Source organism: Pygocentrus nattereri, chromosome 12, assembly GCF_015220715.1.
Source record: "Pygocentrus nattereri isolate fPygNat1 chromosome 12, fPygNat1.pri, whole genome shotgun sequence".
Taxonomy (NCBI): Eukaryota; Metazoa; Chordata; class Actinopteri; order Characiformes; family Serrasalmidae; genus Pygocentrus; species Pygocentrus nattereri.
Window position 1 is genome coordinate 7777136 of NC_051222.1, and position 13612 is coordinate 7790747.

The window sequence follows — 13612 nt, forward strand, 5'->3', positions numbered from 1 at the left end:
TATTACAGGCGTGACCTCAATCACATCCTCTATTCTGTCAAATAATAGGGGATAGTTTTAGTCTTAATGACTGTTTTCTAGCTAATCCAAAACCATTTTGCCTGAAACTCTAAAGATCAGCGTATGCACCGGTCAGGAATAACATTATGACCACCTCCTTGATCTACGCTCATTGTCCACCTTATCAGCTCCACTTACTGTATAGCTGCACTCTGTAGTTCTACAGTTACAGACTGTAGTCCATCTGTTTCTCTGATACTCTGTTACCCTGTTCTTCAGTGGTCAGGACCCCCATGGACCCTCACAGAGCAGGTACTATTTGGGTGGTGGATCATTCTCAGCACTGCAGTAACACTGACATGGTAGTGGTGTGTTAGTGTGTGTTGTGCTGGTACAAGTGGATCAGACAGCAGTGCTCCACTCACTGTCCACTCTATTAGACACTCCTACCTCGTCGGTCCACCTTGTAGATGTAAAGTCAGAGACGACAGCTCATCTGCTGCTGCATGGTTTGTGTTGGTCGTCCTCTAGTCCTTCATCAGTGATCACAGGACACTGCCCACAGGACGCCGCCCACAGGAGGCTGCCCACAGGACACTGCCCACAGGACGCTGTTGGCTGGATATTTGTGCTGTGCTTTGCACCACTCCAGCCAACGCTTGGCATTGCACATAGTGATCAACTCATTTCATGAAGCCTCTGACACACAGTTCTTCTCCTGATGTTGGTCCTAGATGCTTCTAGATGCTATAGGCATCTACAGATGACCAGATCTAACCGGGCAGAAATCTCATGTACTGGCTTGTGGCAAAGGCAGCATCCTGTGACAAAGTCGGGACGCTCTATTGTGTCTCCAGTGTTTGCCTATGGAGACTGCATGGCTATGTTCTTGAGTATATACACCTGTTAACAATGAGTGTGTTTGACATCAAAAACTAAGAGAGGTGTCTACATACTTCTGGCCATATAGTGTCTGCGTACATTATCCCTCCAGTGGGGCACCTCCTCCGTGTCATATGTTAAATCCATGATTCCCAATATTTATGTTTGTGTTTATCAAAGTTGCACTTGGGTTTTTTTATTTTTTTTATTTTGATTAATTCCCAGAGTTTTCTGTACTGCTAACCAGAGATACAACCATACAAATATCTCTTTGTCCCCCCTCCCCACCTCTCACCACCCCCCCCTCCCCATTCTCATTTGAGCTGAGTGCACTTAAATATGAAAAAACAGCAAAGATGCACAATAACAATAGCTCCACCACCAGCAGTAGCATGTGGCCTAGCGGGGGGATAATCGCATGGTGGTTAATCTAGGTCACTTTTTGTGTGAGAGTGGGGGTCCCATTTGTGGTGGGTGGGGGATACGTAGTCTGTCAGGCCATGCTTAGTAGAAGCTCGGCAGTGACAGTGACCGCAACTTGTTTCTTTTTTTCTGAATTTGTTTGCTAGTTTGTGACTTGTTACTTTCTCTTTCCTGGTTCACCCTTGGGCAGCACTTCTTTGTGACCTAGGCCATTAGAGAAAGAGAGAGCAAGAGATTAGAGAGAGAGAGAGAGAGAAAGAGAGAGGGTAATGGCCAGAGCGAATGACAGCGTATTTGGGAGCCACTGACTGGGACGTCAACCAAATGTATGCAGTTACAGCCACGAATTGCGCTGTTCATTCTTGCCATGTTTGAAATCCAGTGCTATTTAATGGCGACTATGGCTGGCTTGGGTCCTTTTTGAATCAGCGTCTTCAGCTGAAGCTCCAGTGATGTGAACCGGACCGTGTTTGTTTTGACAGGATGCCGGCCATGTGCTGACCGTGAAAGGTGGTGCCATGGACAGAGCGAAGGACGACATGCCGAAGTCCTGGGCTGGCCAGTTCTCCGCCAGGTAAGGGTGTGCATTGTGTGTTGTAGGACCTCATAGATTAGCTGACAACTATGCAAGAAAGGTTATCACACTGATGCGCCGTTTGAAAGAAAAAGTGCGTAGTAACGTTCACATGATCTGTCATTCTGACGGGTTTCAATCCACTACAGGAAGTATAACGAGCCATATGGCTCCTTTTGTATTGTCACACCATAAAAGACGATATTGTTGCATGAGCAAAACCTTCGGTCAGTGTGCCAGTTCAGGCTGCGTCCTTCAGAGGCAGCATTTGAAGTCCGATTGCGTCACAGCGGTGGGACCAGGCTGTCCCATGCGGCCGAGAAATGTGTCCTTCTTTTCCACGGCAACGAAGGATCCAACGAGTGCGTCCTTCGCCAGCAAACATGCCCCGTAGTTCACTATGTGCCATTGAGGAGTCGAGAACTTGGTGGCATCAGGAGAGAAATGAACGGTGGCTGAAGGGACACTTTTAAATCTATTAGGTTTAAACTGAGCCAAATGGCTAACGATACAAAAACAATCTCATCAACCAGTTGTCCAGTATGTCCAGCTCTAATACATGAAAAAAATGAAAAATAAACAACTAAAAAGTTTCTGGCTCCATCTTTAAAGAGCTTCACAAAAGCGGTGTTTGGTTTGGTAAGGGCGGGAACAGCGGTGCTGTGATGCAAATCTGCCGTAGGGCAGATCGTCTCGTTTTACTTTAGCCTTCATGGGTCTAAGCAGCCTTTGAAGGACACGCCTTCATAGACGGACTGTGTCCCAATTCAGGCATCCATTGAAGATGTGTCCTTCGAAGGCTGCTTAGACCTGCGAAGGCTGAACTGAAATGAGACCATCTGCTTTATAGCAGATTTCCTGTTTGTGTCACGGCTGTTCCCGCCCTTACCACTGCATCACGAACCGCCGATCTTGTCAAGTTATTTTAAAGTTCTTTAAAGATGCAGCCAAAAACTTAGATTTTATTATTTTTTTATTATTTTTTTCACTTATAAGAGATGGAGATGCTTCTCTCTGTCTGCTCCTTGCTTCCTAAAGCAAAATGAAACATAAGCATGAGTTTTGTTTCAGAACACATTGATTTTTTTTTATTTTAATTTTTTTAAACTTTTGCATTGTTAGCTATTCGACTCAGTTTAAACCCAAAACATACATTTAAAAGTGTCTCTTCAGCCACCGTTCACTCCTCTGCCGACTACGCCATGTTCTCGAATCCTTGCCTGCACGCAATGAGCCTCGGGGTTTGGGGTATATTTCCATGGAAAAGAAGGGCACATTTCTCAGCTGCGTATGCAGGAGCCTTCGAACCCGAGACAGCTTAGTCATGCCACTGTGACGCAATCGGCCTTTAAATGCAACCTTCAAGGCATGTAGCCCCTGAATTGGGATGCAGCTTTTAACAGATGGTGCTATTGCTTCAAACATCATGAGGCCTTATGTTTGATTAATCAAGCAGTATTTGATAGATTAGTCAATTATAGAAATAACCTTTAATTGACTCTGGCTGAAGTGACAGATTTAACTATTACTAACCTGCTAACTCGTCTCTTACCGTGGTGTCGTAAAGGCTGGAAATCCCCTTCTGATAATGTGTTTCAAAGGTTGGAACTTTTGAACAACTACAACAGCTTTGGGGGTGGATTTTTGGGGGCGTGGTCTTTGGCAAATGCCGACGGAAACGAGATCTAACTTTGCTGCCTGAAAGATGATTGAACAACAGAAACGACACATGAGATGAGGAGCACAGCAGGCTAAAAGCTGCAGTTGGCAAGCTAGTGACCAGGCTATCTGGAAACCTTACCTCAGTTTGGCTCATTTTCTTTGGCACTTCTTTAATTGAGTTGTGTGGAACACAGACACAAGCAAACAAGACTTTCTCGCCTGCTGTGAGATTAAATTGGATGCTTGTTTTCTTCCTGGAGCTTTTGCTGTAAGATGAAGACTGTTTTGGGATATGTGTCTTTGAAACGGGCCATGTTTCATGCAAGCGGGGTATCCCAGTGGCGCACTTTTTCAACTTTATCAATTTCAGCTCAGTAACTTGTAGAAAAGTGGAGTAATTGTATCACTATGGGAAGATTAGGAAATCCTAAAAATACCAGCAAGTAAGCATTATGCATTGTTTATTCCTAATATGCATCTTCCCTGTAGTGCAATATATGTAAATTTGGTAAAGTACACTTGGAGAGCAAGACATTTATCAGTTCATCACATTCATTCATGAGCAGTGAAAAGTTTTTCTTTTTGTCTAGGCCACGGAATGAATGGTAGAATTGTACAGACGGGTGACAAATTGAAGGAAAAAACAATGCAAAATGTCTCATAAGGTTTCTTAGTAAAGTATTGTGCTGTCATGTCACTCACGCTCCCTTGTCAGTGCTCAGAGCTTGAGCACTGTCTTTACACTGTCTCTTGTCGGGGCTTGGGCACTGTCTACATGCCACCTCTTGTAGCGGTCAGGGCTTGTGGCTAGGGCACCGTCCTCATGCCGCTTCTTGAGGCTCTAATCAGGACTTAGGTACCATCTTCTCATCACCTTTCATTGTTTTTTTTGGGACTCGGGCGCCATCCTCACGCCACCTCTTGCAGCTCTCAACAGTGCTCAAGCCTCTATCACCATCTTCACATTGCCTCTTGCAGCTCTTGACGGTGTTCAGTGTTCTCACCCAGTTCCTGGCACAACCTTTCTAAATGCCTATTGGTTTCTTAGGTTAAATTGAAGGACAAAACGATGGAAAAAGTGTCTTATAAGGTGTCTTAATAAAGGATTGGGCCGTCATATCACTCACGTGCCCTCGTCACTGCTCAAAGTTTGAGCACTGCCTCTCATTGGAGCTTGGGCACCTCTCGTAGCTCTCAGGGCTTCGGGCTAGGGCACCATCCTCACTCCACCTCTTACAGCTCTCAACAGTGCCCGAGCCTCTAGCACCATCCTCATGCCGCCTCTTCCAGCTCTTGACTGCGTTCAGGGCTCAGGCACCATCATCACGCCACCCAGTGCCTGGCACAACCTTTCTAAATGCCCATTGGTTTCTTAGGTTATGAACCTGCTGAGCGGTTGTTCAGCAAAGGGAAATATCTACTGAGGGTGTGGTAAAGTTGAGCTCCTTTCCGGATATGTAACAGCCACATTCTGTTTTAATGCTAGATTTGTCACTGTAAATTATATACCGTCAGATTCTTGAATTAACACGACACCAGCCTTGAGGATTGGCAGCTTCGCTGTCAAGTTTCTGATCACGTTTACTATGGCGACTCTACATTAAGGGAATTCCTCCATTCTCTTCTAATCTCACATTATTTCAGCTCTTCCCAATCAGGAGTTGCTCCAACTGGATGTCTTGCTGGTAAGCAGCAAGCCTTTATCCTGGCTGTGGGTGATCAATTCATTAACTTAGCCATCATTCTGCTAGAAAACTCAGTCAGTCCTCTGCTAGCAAACCACGTGTATTGGCTGACTGCTTTGTCGAAGACCGTCAAGCTCAGTAATCGTAAATCTTGTAAGTCTTCACTTAGCACCCTTAGCAAAGCTAACTCAACCATTGCAGTTTCTAGCCACTGAGAGTAATACCCAGGAAAAGATCTGGTTTCATAAATAGTGAGGGGACACTAAGTTGGAGCCCACCCCACTCACATACTTACAAAAACTTGATTTTCTACATTAGTACAGTTAGGGTAACCGATCTGAACATAACACGGAGCTAGCCATTCACTGGAGCAACCAAATCAAACTCTGTGTGGCAGTAGCTAATTTCAGTGCTAACGCTGCCTAGGAGTTGCATAGCTAGACAATTGTGATGGTATTCAAGTTAGTGCTAACCGAATGGAATCTTCTCATCAACTGACTTGCGTCTCTTTTCTTATTTTCAGTAGGTGTATTATCTCGTTCTGCCAGCAAGTAAGTCTTAAATTCATAACAATAAAAAAAAAGTTTTTTTTTTCACTGGAGCAACAAGTAGCTAATAAGCAATGGTAGCTTATTCTCCACCAATTAGATGCAGTATCTAAATCATTACATTGTGTCTAGCCACATTGAGTTGTTAAGTAATGTCATATAGACTTGATTATGTGTTTTTGTACACTTGGAAACATAGTTATCTATGAAAAATGGCCAGAAGTAAGGTTTATGGCTAAAAACAATAGTAGAAAAATAGGCTAGGCTGGAAAAACACAATGAAGACCGAGACTGAAGACTGACTGACTTTAAACACAAAAACCTTCACTTTATTAACTAACTTTATGCAACATCAAAACAATGTGAAAAGTTATACAAGGAGTTATAGATACTTGGGTATCGACAAGACACGGGTGAAGGTAATAATAACGACTGAGCCTTTTTGACATTTCTTGACAACTTCACAGTTTTAGGTATGTGCGTGTGGTTGAGGCAAGCAATTAGCACAATTCAGTAACCTTTAAGCTACGTTAGCCGTGTTGCTCCAGTGCAAAACCAAAGAAGCAAATAAATAAGAGCGAAAACTGTGAAACTGAGAAGCTGTAAACTCAACCCAGTTAAATCTTTTGACCCACATACCACAAAAATGGCAAAATCCAGAATCGATGGCTTTAATGTCGATATTGCCCCATATGCGATGCAAATACTGTGTGTATTACACACTTTATCATCCTGGCAGGTGTCGTGAGATCTGTGGTTGTTGCCATGGCCACAGAACTCTGTGTGGGTGTGTGGGTGCGCCGCAATCCCTCCGGAGGCGCTGTCGTTCTTATCGCGGGTCATATGACCTCCTCTTCTCCCTGAGAGATGGATGCAGTTATCTCTTTCTCCTCTCTTCAGTGGCTCCGTCAATCAGCATTAGCCACACACACACACACACACACACACACACACACACACACACACACACACACACACACACACACACACACACACACACACAAACATGCCTACCTCATTTAACGGCTCAGCTGGTTGCACTACACTACAGCATTCTACATTACTTTATCTGAAGCCATTTAAGAAGGTGTTGCTCACTTTTTTTCACCTTACTCTCATCACAACACTGTTTGGTAGGTTTCCTCTTGAGAATCAAAATAGTCTGATGGTCTATGGTAAATATTTTATAACTGATACCAAATTGAAAGAGCAAAGAAAGCCTTCTTCAAATGTATTGGAACGGCAAGGCCAGGCCTTTTGTTTTCGCTGTGCACTGAAAACATTTCGCTTTGAGATTAAATATGAATATGAGACAAAACATCAGAGTTTCAGCCTTTATTTCCTGATATTTACATCTACATGTTTCAAAAAGTTCAAACATGGCACCTTTCGTTTAAACCTAGCCCTTTTACAAGTCAGAAAACCATTGGAACGCATGCCTTGTTGCCCAAGTGTGCCCTGTTAGATTGATAGTTTGAACATTAAGGCAGCATTTGTTGTTAAAAAGGATAAACCAACATGAAAACCAGTGAGCCGTTAAATGAGCTGTTAGGCTGATTAAAGAGGATCAGTCGATTTAGAGCTATGGAACAAGCATTAGGCACAGCATTACAACCTTTTGGAATGACCTATAAGAAGAAGGAAACCACTGGTGTACCAACAACCAGACATTGTACAGGTCAGCCAAGGGAAACAACCGTAGTAACATTGTGAGAGCTGTGAAGAAGAACCCAGAAACAGCAGTCAGTGATATCACCAACAACTGCCACAGGGCAGGGGAGAAGGCATCACAGTCTACAGTTTGAAGAAGACTTTGAGGGTGGAAATATAGAGGCCAGACTATAAGATGCAAACCACACATCAGCAGCAAGAATCGGAAGGCTACGTTGGAATTTGCAAAGAAATACAGAGAAAAGTTTTATGTACTTTATGTATTTTATGATGAGACCAGGACTTTTACCAACGTGATGGGAAGGCAAAGATGGAGAAAGAAAGAAAGAAAGAATCAGCTCATGATCCACAGCGTACAAGTGGTCAAGCATGGTGGAGGTAGTGCCATGGCTTGGGACTGCATGGCTGCTTCTGGAACAGACTCACTAACTGTTACATATGATGTAATCTATGATGTAAAATAATGGAAGATACCAATAAATCTGTGGGAAGTATTACAACCTACTGTTTGAGGAAGACTTTGAGGGTGGAAATTTAGAGGCCATACTACAAGATGCAAACGACTCATCAGCAGTATGAATCGGGAGGCTACATTGGAATTTGCAAACAAATACAGAGATGTGTTTTGTGTACTGATGAAACCAAGATTAACTTGTACCAAAGTGATGGAAAGTTGGAGAAAGAAAGTATCATCTCATGATCCACAACAAGTGGTCAAGCATGGTGGAGGTAGTGCCATAGCTTGAGCATGCAAGGCTGCTTCTGGAACAGACTCACTGATATTTATTGATTGTGCAACGCATGATGGTAGCAGCAAAATGAAGTTGGATGTCTACAAAAACATTCTGTCCACCAGTTTACAGAGAAATGTATACTATCTAATCGTGAGGAACTTGATCACGCAGCAAGACATACTGTCAACACAAAAAAGGGCTTCAACAGGGCAAAATAAGTCAATCACCCAAGTGAGCATGCATTTCACCTCCCTATGAGGTGCCTGAATGGAGATTCCCCCCAGTTGAAGGCAGTTGTAAAAGTCTAGAAAAGCATCACTAAAGAAGAATACTACAGTTTGGTGATGTAAGTTGGTCGCCAGCTTGATGTCGTTTTTGGAAGCAACCAAATATTAGTATTTTTTACTTTAAGACTATCTGTTCCTATACTTTCGGATGGTCTGGTTCTGAGTTTTTTAACACTTCAAGATATAAATATCAAGAAATAAAAGCAAATATTCCAAACATAATCATTTTCCTGGCCGTTCCAATACTTTCAGAGGACACGGTATATCTTACCTTTTTCCTCCCAGTTTTACACTTGGTTTCTGCTTTGTCCAAAGTTAAATACAGCCAAGCTATTGGTGCAGTCTAGACCGTGGCATCAGAATATCTCGCACTCCGTCACTATGAAGGACTCTAGAACTTTGGAGTCGACTCTCAATTTTTGAATTCCTGCAATTGGGAGGGGGTCAGATGAGAGCCCTAAAAAGCTTAATTTTTGGGTTATCAGCAATAATGGAAGACGCCAATAAATCAGTGGAATCTATCACGATCTACTGTTTGAAGAAGTCTTGTAAAGCAGAAATACAGCCACCATACCGATTCTAAAGCTAGATTGGAATTTGCAAAGAAATACAAAGATAAATTTTATGTACTGATGAGACCAGGATTCACTTCTGCCAAAGTGATGGAAAGGCCAAAGTGTGGAGAAAGAAAGAATCAGCTCATGATCCACGATGTACAAGCGGTCAAGCATGGTGGAGGTAGTGTCATGGCTTGGGCCTGCATGGCTGATTCTGGAACAGGTTTACTGATCGTAATTGGTGATGTAACTCATGATGGTAGCAGCAAAATAAGTAATGAAAAGGCAATATTTGAAGAACTAATACATCTTTGGAACCTTAGTATTGTCTGGTTTTATCAGCCGTCAAATTTACGAGGCCCTACACATCATTTACGTCAGTGAAGCTGATTTATAAATGTAAGGACTGGTCGTGGCCTGTTGGTACGTTGTTATGCTTGGTTGAAAATCAGAACACAACCGCTGATTACTGGTTCAGAGCATACAGAGGCATTCTAAGGAAATCTAATCTCCTCTGTTTCCAGCGTCTCATTTCATCCCCTATTGGAAAGAAGTAGAGTCTGCTTTGGTGTTGGTGTTTATGCACGCGATTGTGTATTGGGAAATGCTATAATAAGAAGCATAAGAAGTGCACCGGCAGAACAGTAACAAGCTCGCTCTTGCGCTCTCTCTCGCTCTCTCTCTCTCTCTCTCTCTCTCTCTCTCTCTCTCTTGCTCTCTCTCTCTCGCTCTGATGTGCGATGAGCCAGTTTGTGGCTTTGTTTGTGTTTGTCAGTGTGAATCCACTGACGCTGCCGCTGCGCTGAGGGAGGATGTTATTTTGGTGCGAATGTAAATTGGAAGAAGGCAAATGTGCGGATGTGTGTGCGTTTGCATGTACATGTATGTGTGTGTCTGTGTTTGCAGGCAGGCCTGTTGTCCCAGCTCACTGTAGAATGGTCATTTAAGTAAGTCCGTCCAGCTCGGAGGGAGGTCTCTCCCTAACGATGCAGGGAAGGTCACCACAAATGAGCATCTCCAGCCAAACATACTTGCACTCCACAATTGCCCACACCAGTGGTCTGCCCAGTGTTTTTACAGCCCTAACCTTGCCCTTGTCCGGCAGGCAAGGATGACAATCGAGTTGGGATGTTAATTTGGATGATGCTAGTAATTGAGTAATCAACCACTTATGTTGAAGATTATTTGAGAAATCAGAGCTTTTCAAAGCCCAAATGGACTTAAACCCAAAGACCGACTAAAAAAGGTGGCCATTTCTGCTCTTGAATGTTGGAACTTTATAAAAATATATAGGATTCAGGCTCCTGAGTGGTGCATAAATCCAAGCACTGGCCCTATCATTGGGAGACTCCGTGTTTGGTGCCTAGGAGTCCAGTACAGTGCCCCTCCCTCTCCCAGCTTCACTCAGCATGATGCTAGCCAGCATAATCTCCTCAAAGATTGTTGCATTGTCCAAAGAAGTTAGCAGCAGCTGTTTGAAAGATATGGCAGTGCTCCGAAGTCTTGGAGGAAGCACATCCTAGCCTTCACCCTCCCAGACTGGTAGACTGAGCTAGTAGGTGGGAATAAGAAACAGTTAAATTGTGGGAAAAAGTCCCCCAAAAGGTAAGCATAGGTTGGCTCAACACATTTGATCTAGTTGTTTAACAATTATGTTGGTTTTATACACTATATTTAGAAAAGTATTCGCTCATCTGCCTTCACACTCATATGAACTTGAGTAAGATCCAATTTTTAATCCATAGGGTTTAATATGATGTCGGCCCACCCTTTGCAGCTGTAACAGCTTCAACTCTTCTGGGAAGGCTTTCCACAAGGGTTAGGAGAGTGTTTATGGGAATCTTTGACCGTTCTTCCAGAAACACTTTTGTGAGGTCAGACGTTGACGTTGGACAAGAAAGCCTGGCTCGCAGTCTCCGCTCTAATTCATCCCAAAGGTGTTCTATCGAGTTGAGGTCAGTCAAGTTCTTCCACACCAAACATGCTCATCCGTGTCTTTATGATGGACCTGCTTTGTGCACTGGTGCGCAGTCACGTTGGAACAGGAAGGGGCCGTCCCCAAACTGTTCCCACAAAGTCAGGAGCATGAAATTGTCCAAAATCTCTTGGTGCTGAAGCAGTAAGAATTCCTTTCACTGGAACTCCTAAAAAAAAATAACTCCACACCAGCAGTCAGACAAGTGCCGTCTCCTGGCGACCGCCAAACCCAGACTCGTCCATTGGATTGCCAGATGGAGACGCGTGATTCATCACTCCAGAGAACACGTCTCCACTGCTCTAGAGTCCAGTGACGGCGCTTTACTCCTCTGCATTCCATGCTTTGCATTGCGCTTGGTGATGTAAAGCTTGGATGCAGCTGCTCGGCCATGGAAACCCATTCCATGAAGCTCTCTACACTGTTCTTGAGCTGATCTGAAGGCCACTTGAAGTTTGGAGGTCTGTAGTGATCGACTCTGCAGAAAGTCGGTGACCTCTGCGCTCTATGCCCCTCAGCATCCGCCTCTGTCATTTTTTACGTGGCCGACCACTTCGTGGCTGAGTTGCTGTCGTTCCCAATCACATCCACTTTGTTATAATCCCACTGACAGTGGACTGTGGAATATTTAGTAGTGAGGAAATTTCACGACTGGACTTGCTGCACAGGTGGCGTCCGATCACGGCACCACGCTGGAGTTCACTGAGCTCCTGAGAGCGACCCGTTCTTTCACTAATGTCTGTAGAAGCAGTCTGCAGGCCTAGGGGCTCGGCTTTATACACCTGTGGCCATGGAAGTGACTGGAATACCTGAATTCAATGATTTAGACGGGTGAGTGAATACTTTTGGAAATATAGTGTATCTTAAGATTATGATGTTCTGTACGAGGCCTCTACCTTAAGCTCCATTGCTTTGGAAAGATGCTTTACTGCAGTACATTTAGCCCTTTAGTTTATGTTTACACCTTAAATGCCAGGCCTATTAATTTATATCATAAACCACATTCTTATCTTCTGATTACTGGAGTACTGAAGTATCGCTTTATAAATCCATTGTTCATTGCTTTCACATGTGTTAAGAAGGCCTTACGTAGGTCTTTCTTACTCTTTATTATACTCTTTATTATGCTTCAGCTTGGCCGCCTGAGCTTTACACCAGTTACTTCTCGGAATCAGCAGGCAAATGAAACGTACCGATGCATTCCTGCAGTTTAAAATTTTAACAACACTTATTTAACCAGTTTTCACCCATCATTTGGGATCGTGTGGGCTTCAAGGTGCAGCAAGTTTCACTAAGCGTCAGTGTTGATGGTCGAACGTGTCCTTATTAGCATTCTTAGCATTTGAATCCCCGCTTTTATCCCAAAACCTCTTTGTTCGCACTGGAAAAGCAGTGGCCAAAGCCTTTGTCTAACGAAGTGGGACTTTGTAATTGTGTTGCTTGTTTGAAAACTCCTCAAAGGCTTTCTTTGACAGAGATAGAAGATTTTCAAGTAAACCCCCCTCCTCCTCCTCCTCCTCCATTCAGTGCCGACCCTGTTTTCCCCTGTTTTTCTTGTGTCTGTTCCTGTCTCTATTGAACTAAGAGATGCAGGTAGGCACCTGTGCCTCAGGCGCTCTGTGTTAAACACACACACCCAGTAAATGAGAGTGGTTGCAGTACCTCTCCGCTTATTTGTTTGGCCATTAATGCTGCCCCTCAGGACACAAAGCAGCAAAATGGATCTGGAGTGTGTGCGGACAGGAGTACAAAGTAGAAGACTTGAAGTTTGCTCTGTTTTCTGTGTGTATATGTGGTTTTTGAGCATGACCACCGTTTTTTATTTTGTGTTTAGATAGTACGTCTATAGGCCGACACGTTTTGTTGATTTTCTAAGTAAAAATAAGTCAATGCGTCATCTAACTTAAATTTGCTATCTATCTGCAGATTTTAGTGCACTATTTCTATTAATTTGCTGAAGTTAAAGCTACACTGTGTACGTTTTGGGGACTTGCATGCAACGTGCGGAAGAAGTGGGTTGTGTTTGGGACCCGCTCCCGAGAGAATGAATCTGACGATTAAAAGAGAAATCAATGAGAACTCTGTCAAAACATTAAGCTGGACATTCTCCTTGGGCCTCATGCTGCAAATGCTAATGCCACTTCTTTCAATTTTAACAAATAAAGTTAGACCGATTAAACCAGCTTCATATACCACAACACCGTCCAGAGGTTTTGAGGAGGAAGACCCAAATCTGCTATGAAAACTGTTACGCTACACTTGCTGTTGCTAACAATACACTGGTGCTAACCCCACTATAGGCTGGGGTCAGATTAGTGAGCAGATTTAAACAGCTTCATCCACCGTAAGTTCAATATTCGCTCATTTATAGCATTTTGGCAGACGCTCTTATCCAGAGCAACTTCCGACTTGATCATTTTACACAGGTAGGCCAAGTTGGTGTTGGGAGTCTTGCCCAAGGACTCTTATTAGTATAATGTATGGTGCTTGCCTTGGTGGGGGGTTGAACCCCAGTCTAAAGCGCAGAAGCCCACTACGCTGTCCAACCACCGAAAAAGTCTTACATCTTGCATCTCTTGCTGTTGCAAACACTAAAGTGTAGCATTTGTGAACA

General features: G+C 43.6%; 1 protein-coding gene across 3 annotated transcripts in view; it reads left to right on the plus strand.

The window, feature by feature from the left end:
* Positions 1-13612, plus strand: part of pard3ba (par-3 family cell polarity regulator beta a) — a 274053-nt gene that overhangs the window by 102263 nt on the left and 158178 nt on the right. For all 3 annotated transcript variants that reach the window (XM_017714021.2, XM_037543525.1, XM_037543526.1), the window contains exon 5: positions 1788-1879. In XM_017714021.2, coding sequence (XP_017569510.1) covers positions 1788-1879 — 92 coding nt within the window. The remainder of the gene's footprint in view (positions 1-1787; positions 1880-13612) is intronic.